The 12,996-nt window shown below is 46.1% G+C and overlaps 1 protein-coding gene across 1 annotated transcript; it reads left to right on the plus strand.

The window, feature by feature from the left end:
* Positions 1-7,150: 7,150 nt before the first annotated feature.
* LOC133339064 (uncharacterized) lies at positions 7,151-12,293 on the plus strand. The gene is made up of 4 exons (XM_061547186.1): positions 7,151-7,418; positions 8,170-9,231; positions 10,693-10,799; positions 12,264-12,293. Exons 1-4 carry the CDS (start codon positions 7,151-7,153, stop codon positions 12,291-12,293), a joined length of 1,467 nt encoding a protein of 488 aa, XP_061403170.1.
* The last annotated feature ends 703 nt before the right edge of the window (positions 12,294-12,996 follow it).

Below are 12,996 nucleotides of genomic sequence, written 5' to 3' on the forward strand. Positions count from 1 at the left end.
TCTCCTATTTGAGCGAGCGCGAGGATCGATAATTTAGCCTACTCTGTTGTTGAATTTCGAATTTTGACGTTACTTTAAAACCATGCAGGATGGTTGGGCTTTTTGCCTTAACTATGTCTGGCTGACACTCCCACTGTCTCTGCTGCCTGCACGGGTGACATGTGCCCGTTCATCAGGCCTTATCTTTCCTTGAAGCAAGGTTGCAAATTCTGCCATCCTAGCCCTCCTCCAGTTCATTACTTAACAACCCCTGGTGTTTTGCAGTTTGCTGCGCTTTGGTGTGTTTCATTAAAAAAAAACAAGTAAAAAGATAATATATAAAAATATCATCAAATATTATTAATCTCAATTTTGGAAGAAGGGTTAGTATACAACATAGTGTATAATAGTGTAGTGTATAGTGTATACTAATGTAGTGTATAATAGTGTAATGTATAGTGTATAATAGTGTAATGTATAATGTATACCAATGTAGTGTATAATAGTGTAGAGTATAGTGTATAATAGTGTAGTGTATAGTGTATAATAGTGTCGTGTATAATAGTGTAATATATAGTGTATACTAATGTAGTGTATAATAGTGTAGTGTATAGTGTATAATAGTGTAATGTATAGTGTATAATAGTGTAATGTATAGTGTATATTAATGTAGTGTATAATAGTGTATAATAGTGTAATGTATAGTGTATAATAGTGTAATGTATAGTGTATATTAATGTAGTGTATAATAGTGTAGTGTATAGTGTATAATAGTGTAGTGTAGTGTATAATAGTGTAATGTATAGTGTGTACTAATGTAGTGTAGTGTATAGTGTATAATAGTGTAGTGTATAATAGTTTAATGTAAATAAAACATAATAAAATAATTCTCACGACGTTTCGGCCACAACGCAAGGCGCTCTTCCCCCTCCAACCCAGCTTAAATATACGCTGCCAAGCTTGGTGTCGTTCATTCAGACGCTGTCTTTCCGACAGACCTGTTCTTCACCTGAGGACGGCTGCTTGCATTGTGGCCGAAACGTCGTGAGAATTATTTTATAGTGTTTTATTTTTATTATTTTATTATTTCCCTTCTACGTGATGACTTTACCGAAAGAACCAAGAAGATTAATCCCTGCAGTCACGAAAGCTTTAAATCGCAATTTAAACAGGGAAGGGTTAGGGGGTTTGCGCAGTCCCTGCACTCGCCATCTTCACTCCAGCCAGACAGACTGGCACAGACGGACTCCGGCAGTCCCTCGCAGCTCTGGCCAAACGACCTTCCAAAGCTGTGGGGGACTGCCGGAGATCCGGTTTGTTGAACACCGCCGTTGCGGGACCCCCAACCACAGATTTGGAGTCGGCGGGGAGGGTGGGTTCTCCCCTAGCCATATGTTTACCCACAAGGCAGTAGGGGCAGTGGTTGCCAAGTTGTAGATGCCTCTGAGGGACCACTTTAGCTCCGAGATATCTCCCCCCTCCTTACCGATTTGGCCCGGTGTTGCGGGACACCGGTTACCGTGGGCTGCCAACGGCACAGCAGGATATTCATATTCTTAGGTTTTTTCGGTAAAGTCACGTAGGTAAAAAATTTAAATTAATAAAAGTAAAATAAAACAAATTAAAAATTTCACGACGTTTCGGAAGCAACACAAGCCTCCGTCTTCAGGTGGAACCGTCACAGCCACGACAGCTGTATCAAGTAAATGAGAGATCACAAGAAATACTACCCCGTATATATAATGGTTGAGGGGGGAAGGGCCAGGAACGGCACACTTTTTTATTAATATGGTAAGGTGAGGCTTAAGACCAAGAGTAGACTGCATAACAAAGGACTGAGCCTTTGTTATGGAGAGGTGCGGTTTGTAACTAACACACAGCAGGAGTCTTGGCGGTCGAGAGGCTCTGTACTGGCAGGCGGGCATGCAAGCACAGCAGCAGGCAGACAGGCAGGCGGGCGGGCGGGCATGCACCTAAGCTAATCGTGATTGCTTATGTAGTGCTGAACTTTATGCGGACAACTTCTTTCTTTTCTGTTGTCACTTTATTTATCCAACACAGCACATTTCGCCGCCATCCTTTAACGCGTTCTCCGCTCGCTCGCCGCGCCCCGCCGGCCTCGCTCGCTCCGTTCCTCCCTCTCTCTCTCCGTCACTCCCGACTCCCTTCTCTGCTTCCTCGTCCCACTCTAGCCGTCGCTCTTTCTCGGCTTCTCCGTCTCACTCCGACTGTCGCTCTCGTTCGGCTTCTCCGTCTCACTCTCCGTCTCTACTGCTACCCTACACATCTTCTTCCACTCCACTGCTACCCTACACATCTTCTTCCTCTCCACTGCTACTCTATGCTTCTTCTTCTACTCCACTGCTACCCTACACTTCTTTTTCTCCGCTGCTACTCTACATTTCTTCTTCTCCGCTGCTACTCTATGCTTATTCTCTTCTGCCCCGACCGACTGCGTCCAGCTCCCAGCACAACTCCCGGTTTTTCTCTGACGCTGCCTTATTTATCCCCCTCCTCATGAATTCCCAATTAATTAGTTGGTGTCCCCCCTAACGCCCTGCGCCCCAGGCCCACGCTGCCACCTGTCTCTATTCCCAGACTTGGAGGCGCCACCTTGTACTCAACAACAACAACCGGCCAATCACTGCCCTGCCCCCTAATTGCCTAACGGGCCGTCTCCGACTCACTCGTTGGCCCCCAGCAACAGCAGCATGTCCCCATTCGATCCCACTGTTCCCAACCCGCACGTGTGTACAATTACCCCCCTTAAACTACTACACTTACACTAGGCGCATCACATCAGCCTGTGGTTGAGGCAACCACCGGCCCACTAGCAGCGTATAGTAGTGTATAGAGTGTATCAGCGTATAGTAGTGTAGTGTATAGTGTCGTGTATAGTAGTGTAGTTTATAGTAGTAGTGTGTAGTGCAGTGTTATGTTTATAGTGTAGTGTATAGTAGTGTATATAGTGTGTAGTGTATCGTATTATAGTGTATATAGTAGTGTCGTGTATATAGTAGTGTAGTGTATAGTAGTGTAGTGTATCGCAGTGTATAGTAATGTAGTTACAATAGTGTAGTTTATAATATGTAGTGTAGTGTATAGTAGTGTATAGTGTAGTGTATAGTGTAATGTATAGGGTAGTAGTGTAGTGTATAGTAAGGCTTTTACGACAAGTATTGTTAATAATAAAAGTTTTTTTTACGGGTTATATCGCGTAAGTATATAGAAGTGTCGTTAACCCCACCACCACCCGACACACAGCCAATCCGTCAGGGGTCTGTCACGTTAACAAAACGTGGCAATAAGTTTACTTGTTCAGCACTAACCGGCTAAATTTTACTTTAAAAACTTTTGTGACTGCAGGAATTCATATTCTTGGTTCTTTCGGTAAAGTCCCGTAGATAGAAAACAAAAAAGCAAAAAACCCCACGGTGGGGTTTTTTGCTTTTAATTTAGATTTTTCTTTTCTGTCTACGTGACTTTCCCGAAACAACCAAGAACACTAACCGGCTGCTGTGTGTTGGAGAGTAAAATCCACAACATTTACAAATTCGAGTAGACGTGATATTTCTCTGGTAATGACCAGCATCTTCGGGCAAAATTACCCAATGATGTGTCGGATGGTGGTGGCGGGTTTATAGCATTTTATAGTTGTGCAGTGCATAGTGTAGTGTACAGTGTAATGTATAACAATCTATGTTAGTGTAGTGTATAGTAGTGTAGCGTATAGTGTAGTGTATCGTGTAGTGTATAGTGTAGTGTGTAGTTGTGTATAGTGTAGTGTACAGTGTAATGTACAACAATGTATATTAGTGTAGTGTATAGTGTAGTGTACAGCAGTGTACAGTAGTGTAGTGTATAGTAATGTCGCGTATAGTATAGTGTATAGTACTGTAGTGTATAGTGTTTAGTATAGTGTATAGTAGTGTGTAGTGTAATGTATATCAGTGTATAGTAGTTTAGTGTATATCAGTATATATTGTAGTGTATACTAGTTTAGTGTACAGTGTATCGTGTAGTGTATAGTAGTGTAGTGTATAGTGTAGTGTATAGTAGTGTAGTGTATAGTGTAGTGTATAGTAGTGTAGTGTATATAGTGTAGTGTATAGTGTAACGTACAAATGCGTGCCGTGTAATTTTTTCCCCCCTTTCGTTCCACAGGTCCCGTGGGTGCTCTCGAATCCGTCCCTAGTTGCCTCGGAGCGTCCGTCACCCTCCCACGGAAGTGCACCATTCCGGATGGAGCCAAGTTGAGCTGGATCGTGATGCGAAATGGAGAAGAAAAAATAATATACGATCTGTTCCAAGCGTCTGATTCGTTGCCTCAAGAACCCACCCCGAACTACAAGGGGCGAGTGAAGCTCACCGCGGACATGTCTCTGCTGCTCAAAGGGGTGGGCGACGGAGACCGGGGAGTTTACGTATTGAAATATAAACACAGTCACACTTTTAAGAAGTGCCAGACGTATGATTTGCACATCACAGGTACGTTCACGTCGGTTTATTGATTAAATCTTTTTTTTATTGTGCCAGGTGTAAAGAGGCCCCACCACCAAGCAGCTGTGTAGCCTCTCTTTCAGACAAGCGACCCAATCATATCAGCTCAACCTAGTGGCTGATATCATAATCATTGTGTGGGAATACATAGCATTCAAAAACTCTAAACGCGTGGTGATGTTCATTCTAAATGTGGAGTGAAAAATCCGGAGGAACCGGAGAAAAAAACCACACGACCACCACGGGAGAGAGAGGCGCAGACTCCACATATGCATTCTTCTTTGGTTCTTTCGGTTAAGTCACGTCTAAAGATAAAATAATAAATTAAAATAATAGCATATTACGACGTTTCGATTGCAACACAAGCAATCATCATCAGGCATAAAAGAAATAGCAACAAAAATCTAACTAGAAAACTATGTATGTTTGTCTATAGTTTTCTAGTTAGATTTTTGTTGCTATTTCTTTTATGCCTGATGATGATTGCTTGTGTTGCAATCGAAACGTCGTAATATGCTATTATTTTAATTTATTATTTTATCTTTAGACGTGACTTAACCGAAAGAACCAAAGAATAATTCCTGCAGTCACGAAAGCTCCAAAATTAAGATTCCACATATGCAGCAGCAGACAGGGTCAGGGTCGGGATCGAACCCACGACCTCTTGTAGACCAGGCGAGGTAGTTAACATCTCCACGGGGAGAGAGAGATGCAAACTCCAAATATACAGCAGTAGGCATGGTCAGGGTCGGGATCGAACCCACGACCTCTTGTAGACCAGGCGAGGTAGTTAACATCTCCACGGGGAGAGAGAGATGCAAACTCCAAATATACAGCAGGCATCGTCAGAGTCGGAATGGAACCCACGACCTCCTGCATACCAGGCGAGGTAGTTAACATCTCCTAGCCATCACGACGCTGGTTACATGTCCACAAAGACAAAGGACCCCCCCCCCCGCCATGTAGCCTCTAACAGGCTATTGAGGGCAAGTGCTGTTACACATACATATGTATGTATGTTGAACTTGGCACCAACCGTTAGTGTATAGTAGTGTAGTGTATAGTCGTAATGTAGCTCTCAGAGACACCGTCTTGTCTTCTGTATACAGTAAAACCTTGGTTTGCGAGCATAATTCGTTCCGAAAACGTGTTTATAATCCAAATCACTCGTATATCAGTTGTGATCACGTGACGCTCGGCAGACAAAGCGTATACACATACTACTCGTATTGCAAGACCTCGCTCGTTTATCAAATTAATATTTATTTAAAAAATTTGCTCGTCTTGCAAAACGCTCGCAGATCAAGTTACTCACAATCCAAGGTTTTACTGTAGTTATCATAAACAAAGTCCAGTGACGACCCAACGTGCAAGCGCGGAGTGACTCTGCGCACTCGGGTAGTTGGACGACTCTCTTCGGAGACAACGTCCCTTCCGGTCTCAAGACAACTCGCGGACGACGGAGACGACCCGACGAATCCCCAAACCGACAGCCACCAGCTCCGGCCGTTAAGCCTCGCCCGGTCCGGCCACGCCCCTATTCCCCGACTCCTCCTCGCCGCACCGGGCTCTGTCGCTGGCCGCCCTAATTACACTTCCCCCCGCGATTGGATCACGTGCTCCTCCGTCACGTGACCCTGTCAACGTTTGTCTCATCAATCATCAGGAGCACATACTCTTTAGTTTTTTCGGTAAAGTCACGTAGGTAAAAACTAAAACAACTAAATTAAATCACGACGTTTCGGGCGCAACACAAGCGTCCTTCTTCAGGTGGGGACAATGTAGCGAAAGCACAACCGACACACTTAAGCGGTTGTGCTTTCGCTACATCGTCCCCACCTGAAGAAGGATGCTTGTGTTGCGCCCGAAACGTCGTGATTTAATTTAGTTGTTTTATTTTTTCGTGAATTAATTTAGTTGTTTTATTTTCTACCTACGTGACTTTACCGAAAAAACCAAAGAGTATGAATCCTTGCAGTCACGAAAACTTCAAATCTAGAACATCAGGAGCACGTCCATTGGTAACCATGGTCCCGGGGAGCCATACTGCCCCACTATCGCCCCGTACTGTCTCTACATCAGTGCATAGTGTAGTGTATCGTAGTATAGTAGTGTAAAGTAAAGTGTATAGTGTAGTATATAGTAGTGTAGTGTAAGCAGTGTAATGTAAAATGTATAGTGAAGTGTATAGTGTAGTGTACAGTAGTTCATAGTGTAGTGTATAGTATTGTACAGTAGTGTAGTGTATAGAAAAGTGTATAGTAGTCTATAGTGTAGTGTATAGTAGTGTAATGTAAAATGTATAATGTAGTCTAAAGTGTAGTGTATAGTAGTATAGTGTATAGTAGTGTAAAGTAGTATATATTGTAGTGTGTAGTGTTGTGTATAGTAGTGTGTAGTGTATAATAGTATAGGGTTGTGTGTAAAGTAGTGTGTAGTGTATAGCAGAGGTGGGACAAAGTCATTGTTATGCAAGTCCAAGTCGAGTCTGAAGTCATCAAATTCATGACTCGAGTCCAAGTCACATGACTCGAGTCCACACCTCTGGTGTATAGTGTAGTGTGTAGTAGTGTAGTGTAGTATAGTAGTATACAATGCATATGAAAGTGCGTGCGACGCACGGTCGTTGTCCATTTTATTTAATTTCCTTCCCCTTGCAGGGCCACCGCCCATGCCGTCTATCGACGTCCACCCAAACCGCATCGTCGAGGGCGACAACGTCACCCTCAGCTGTCGCGTGCCCAACGGAAGCAGCGGAAGCGGCGACAACGTGACCGTGAGCTGGTTCCGAGACGGCTGCCCCTTGCGGGAGGACGCGGGGGGCGACCGTTCGCTGGCGATGAACTCTGTCGACAATGGGGCCGTGGGTCACTACGGCTGCGTCGTGAGCAACGCGTGCGGACGCAGCCCCAGCGCAGAAGTCAGAGTCGACGTTCACTGTGAGTGGTGTCCCCCCTGCTCGTACGGTGCATTTTTCACTGCACCAATATACACTACACTGGTATAAACTACACTATACACTACACTACTATACACTACAAGATAGACTACACTATATTCTACACTATACACTACACTACTATACACTACACTACACTATACACTACACCACTATACACTACACTACTATAAACTACACTATACACTACACTACTATAAACGACACTATACACTACACTACTATACACTACACTACTATACACTACACTATACACTACACTACTATACACTACACGATACACTACACTACTATAAACTACACTATACACTACACTACTATAAACTACACTATACACTACACTACTATACACTACAATATACACTACACTACTATACACTACACGATACACTACACTACTATAAACTACACTATACACTACACTACTATAAACTACACTACTATAAACTACACTATACACTACTATACACTACATGATACACTACACTATATTCTACACTACACTACTATCCACTACACGGCTATACACCACACTACTATACACTACACTATACACTACACTATACACTACACTACAGTATACACTACCATATACTACACTATACAATACACTACTATACACTACACTATACAGTCGATCGGTCAATTGTTTTATCGGTCAATTGGTTGGTGTTCAATCAGTCAGTTTGATCAGAATCCCACCCCCCTCCCCTCCCCCGTACTTCACACAGACGAGCCAGAGAGGGTGAAGCTGACAGCCGACTGGATGTCTCTCGACGTCGACAGTCACATCATTCGCATCCGCAGCAGCTACAGCAGTAGCAACAATAGCAGCAGCAGCTACAGCAGCAGCAGCAGCAATAGCAGCGTCGACATAGTCCCGGCGGATGAGAAGATGGCGGTGGTTGCCCGCAGGGTCTACGACGCGGTGCGTGCGCTCCTCAGGGCCGCCTCCGTCTCCTCTCCTCGTTCTGGCGGCGACAGACCGCGACAGCCCGGCAAGTCCCCAACCCTCGCGGGAATCTTCCCCGTGGAGGCGCAGGAGGAGCCGGCGTTCGCCGCCGAGGCCTCCGAGTTGACGCGCAGATTCCTGGGGGAGAGGGACAACGACACCGATGGCTGGATCTCCGCCAAAGTGCACGCGGCATTCCGCGACGTCCTTCAGGCGTTCTCCGGCGACGACGGCCGTCGGACGTTCAGCGCGACGCGGGGAGCCTCCCAACTAGCGCCGTCGGGACCCTCCGCGAGCACTCGCGTTGCCCGCGCCCCGCCATGCCCAGCCACGTCCGACAGTGACGACGCCCACGGAGCTCTGGTGCGCCTCGCCTACCTGGGCTTCCCCGCGGGTGGCGGTCAACATTCACCGTACGACGCCGTGCGCCGGGCCCTGTCGAGGCCCGGCGAGAGGCCCTCGTCACTGTTCGCCTTCGGGCGACGCTCGGGCGACGGGGCTTTTGTCGTCGTCGTCGCTGCCGGCGACGACAACGGCAACGGCAGGGTCGTCGTCGCGTTTCATTCGGTCGGATCGCTGCCCGGCGCAAGCGGCTGCCACAACGCGACGAAGGGCGGCAGCCTGAGCCTGGCGTGCATCACCGCCTCCGGACCAGGGGCCGTCTGCGCGTGGAGCCTCAACGGTGGGAGGCTGCCACTGCCGGCGTCGTCGTCCCCGCCAGATGCTTGCGAGCTGACCATCCACAACCTGCAAGTTGGCCACGAGGGGCGCTATGAGTGCGTGGCCACCAACGTCGCGACCGGACGCAGAGCGACGGTCGCCACGTGCGTCTACGTCAGCGGTGAGATACCGGCGTGCGTCTGTGCGTGCGTCTGTGTGTGTATGTGTATCTCTGGGTGTCTATGTTTATGTGTGTGTCTGTGTATGTGTATGTCTGTGTGTGTCTCTGTGTGTTTCTATGTGTGTGTGTGTGTGTGTATCTCTGTGTGTCTATGCCTATGTGTGTGTCTGTGTGTGTGTATGTCTGTGTGTGTCTCTGTGTGTGTGTGTCTGTGTGTGTGTGTGTGTGTCTCTGTGTGTTTCTATGTGTGTGTATGTGTATCTCTGGGTGTCTATGTTTATGTGTGTGTCTGTGTATGTGTATGTCTGTGTGTGTCTCTGTGTGTTTCTATGTGTGTGTGTGTGTATCTCTCTGTGTCTATGGCTATGTTTGTGTCTGTGTGTGTATGTCTGTGTGTGTCTCTGTGTGTGTGTGTCTGTGTGTGTGTGTGTCTCTGTGTGTTTCTATGTGTGTGTATGTGTATCTCTGGGTGTCTATGTTTATGTGTGTGTCTGTGTATGTGTATGTCTGTGTATGTCTGTGTGTGTCTCTGTGTGTTTCTATGTGTGTGTGTGTATCTCTGTGTGTCTATGTTTATGTGTGTGTCTGTGTATGTGTATGTCTGTGTGTGTCTCTGTGTGTGTCTGTATGTCTATGTTTGTGTGTGTCTGTGTGTGTATGTCTGTGTGTGTCTCTATATGTGTGTGTGTCTATTGTCTATGTGTGTGTGTGTCTGTGTGTGTGTATTTATGGGGAGCGGTAGTGTAGTGGTTAGCGCACTGCGCTATGAACCTGGCGACCCGGGTTCGATTCCCGCTCACGGCTAACACCAGTGACGATTATCTGAACCGGTCCTGGGCCTCCCCTAGGTCGCCTCAGCCTTAAAGGGGTACCTGGTGCGGTGTGTAAACATCACCACTGGAGAGACAAAGGCGGTCGGGCGTGGTGCTGGCCACCCACCCCCTCGTGTACCGTTCCGGCCTTCATAGGTGCTCGCTAACAGCACTTGCCCCTACAGTCTGTTAAGGCTATACGGGGGATCTTTGTCTTTGTATTTATGGGGCACAGTGGTGCAGTGGTTAGCGCTACGCTGCGAGCCCGGCCACCCTGGTTCGAAGAGTATAATTCAATTCACGTAGGTGAAAATAAAAATTTAGAATAAAAAATGAAGAAACTAAATTTCATTTTTATTTTATTTTTGGTATTTTATTTTATTTTCTACCTACGTGACTTTACCGAAAGAACCAAAGAGTACATCTACGATATTTTACCAGTATCAAAAATAAGAGTCCCTTTCTGCCAATGAAACAGCTTTCTGTTTGATATCTATTTGGTGTTTGATACATCTGAACACAACAACCTACTACTGGCGTGTGAAAACGAGGGCTTGCTCCGTGAATGAATTCACCTTCGTATGGATGGTGATTGCTTGATGATTCATATGAACGTGCCATTTGTCGTTTTTGCTGTGATGTGTTGCAGATGGCAACCGCCCACCACCACCACCACCGGAAGGGAACGGATGGAAGCCTCGTGAGACTCCGCAAACCCCACAACACAACCCCGTTACGTTATTGAGATGGGGGGGGGTGGATGTTGAACTTCTTTCACACCGACCTGGCAATCACAAACGATAGCTCCAACCAAGTGGCTGATATCATCATCATGTAGACATTCATAGCAACAGCCAAATGCTTTGTAGTCGTAGTGATGTTCATTCTAAATGTGGAGAGGGGGGAAACTGGAGGACCCGGAGAAAAATCATATGCAGTGACCACCCCGGGGAGGGAGAGAGAGACGCAGTAGGCGTCAGGGTCGTGATTGACCCCCCCCCCCCCCACGACCGCCTGCATACCAGGCGAGGTAGTTAACATCTCCTAGCCACAGTGACGACGACCAAAGAGATTGGTGCCAAAAAGGTGAACCATGACTCAAGTTCAAGTTCATGTATTAGGTATGGCCCTGTGAGCCATTCGGCTCTTGAATCGGGTGCAACCGCAACAAACAAAAAACAAAAACATGAACAAAAAACATCTTAAAGTGACTATGTGACTGAGTGCAAACAGAAAATCCAAGAAAAGACAGCAAAATATTGCAGAAAAAACACCGTACACCAACGCTGTGTGCAAAAATCCCAGTGGGATGCAAGTCAAACAACAACAACAACAACCACAAGACAACTTAGATTAAGGCCATCAGTCTAACTCTGTACTACAACAAAAAAACATGGCCAAACCAATACACTTTTCGAAATCACTAAAATAAAGCCATGAAAACAATTAAACAGTGACTCCAGCGCATTAGCACCACGTGATATCAGCCGCTCAGTTGAGCTGCTTTCATTTGTGATGGCTGGGTCGTTTCTGAATGAGTAATATTTAAAAAATCTTTGTTTTTAAACACGCTGTCATGAAATGTACCGTACTAGTAATGGAAGAACTCCACGACTCCGGGAAGTGGCCCCGAAGCTTGCCAAATGATTGACAAACGGCTACTCACCAGTGACTCACTGCCTACCCGTACCCGTACCCGGCCGCACAAGGGTCGCAAACGGCTACCCGGCTACCCGTACCCGGCCGGGTACGGGTAGCCGGGTATCGGGTAGGGTACGGGTATCGGGTACCCGATTGCGACCTCTGCCTTGCCTCCCCCCTTTCTTCCTTCTCCAGCTCCACCCACTTACTCCTGGGGTTGAGCCCACCAAAACCCTTTATAAGCTCTCGTTGTTAGCAGATCTTTCTCCTAAATCAGCAGTTGTCCTGCTGTATCGGTTCCGCCTGATGACGGGTCACTTGTGTTGCGATCGAAACGTCGTGATCTATTTTATTTCTACCTGCGTGACTTTACCGAAAGAACCAGAGTGTATTTGGCTGCTGTTATCCATTTCCACGTCACGACGATGATGATATGAGCCACTTGCTTTGAGCTGCTATCGTTTGCGATGACCGAGTCGTTTCTGAACAAGAGCTACATCACTCAGCCGGGCCTGATACCCGGTAACATCAGCCACAGTAGACTCTTGATTATCCGCGTGCGGTTTATCCGATTTGCAGATGAACCACCCACCTGAGATTTTGACGTAACTTAATAGCCCATGGAATTTCCCTGAAGCCCAAATTAATCATCTAAATACAGGTATACATTGTTATTCTTAGAAATGTTTACTACAACTAATAGATTTTTCCCCGCCAAAAGGCGTCAACTGGTCGAACACCATATGAGACTAGGCTCTAAAGAAAGCTGTCTCTGGTGTGGACCAATCAGTTTCAAAGACAATGCATAAATTATCAGAGTATTGTTTTTTGTTTTCATTTGACTGCAAGTATTGTGGTTAATGTGAGCATGATTCCTTGCAAAAGGTGTCAGTTTTTGTTGCCAGAAAAAAGGGGGAAACCCCTATTAGTATATTTTGCTACTGGCAAAGGAGGTCCCATGATGTTTACTACAAGTCACGTGTTTAAACCGAAGAAATAAGTTTCCCCGGTTAATGCGAAATACACACGATCGCCTCCTCTACAGTACAGTAGTTGCCATATCTTTACAAGTGGGCGGAGTTTGATTGATGTTGATTGTCTGTGGCTCTGCTATCATCCACTCATTGGGGTGGAGTTTGTTTGATGTTGATTGGCTAATGCTCTGCTATTATCCACTCAGTGGACCCGAGTCTTCTGCTGGGCAGGAGCCAGGAAAGTGTTATTACACTGGTCAACAACAAAAAAACATTTTTTTCTGGCCTGGATTTTTGCAGCTGTTTTAGACTAATTTCAGGGTGCTGATTCCAAATCT

The sequence above is a fragment of the Lethenteron reissneri genome, unplaced genomic scaffold (assembly GCF_015708825.2).
Source record: "Lethenteron reissneri isolate LAM-NWPU_2019-01 unplaced genomic scaffold, ASM1570882v1 scaffold_1640, whole genome shotgun sequence".
NCBI classification, from domain to species: domain Eukaryota; kingdom Metazoa; phylum Chordata; class Hyperoartia; order Petromyzontiformes; family Petromyzontidae; genus Lethenteron; species Lethenteron reissneri.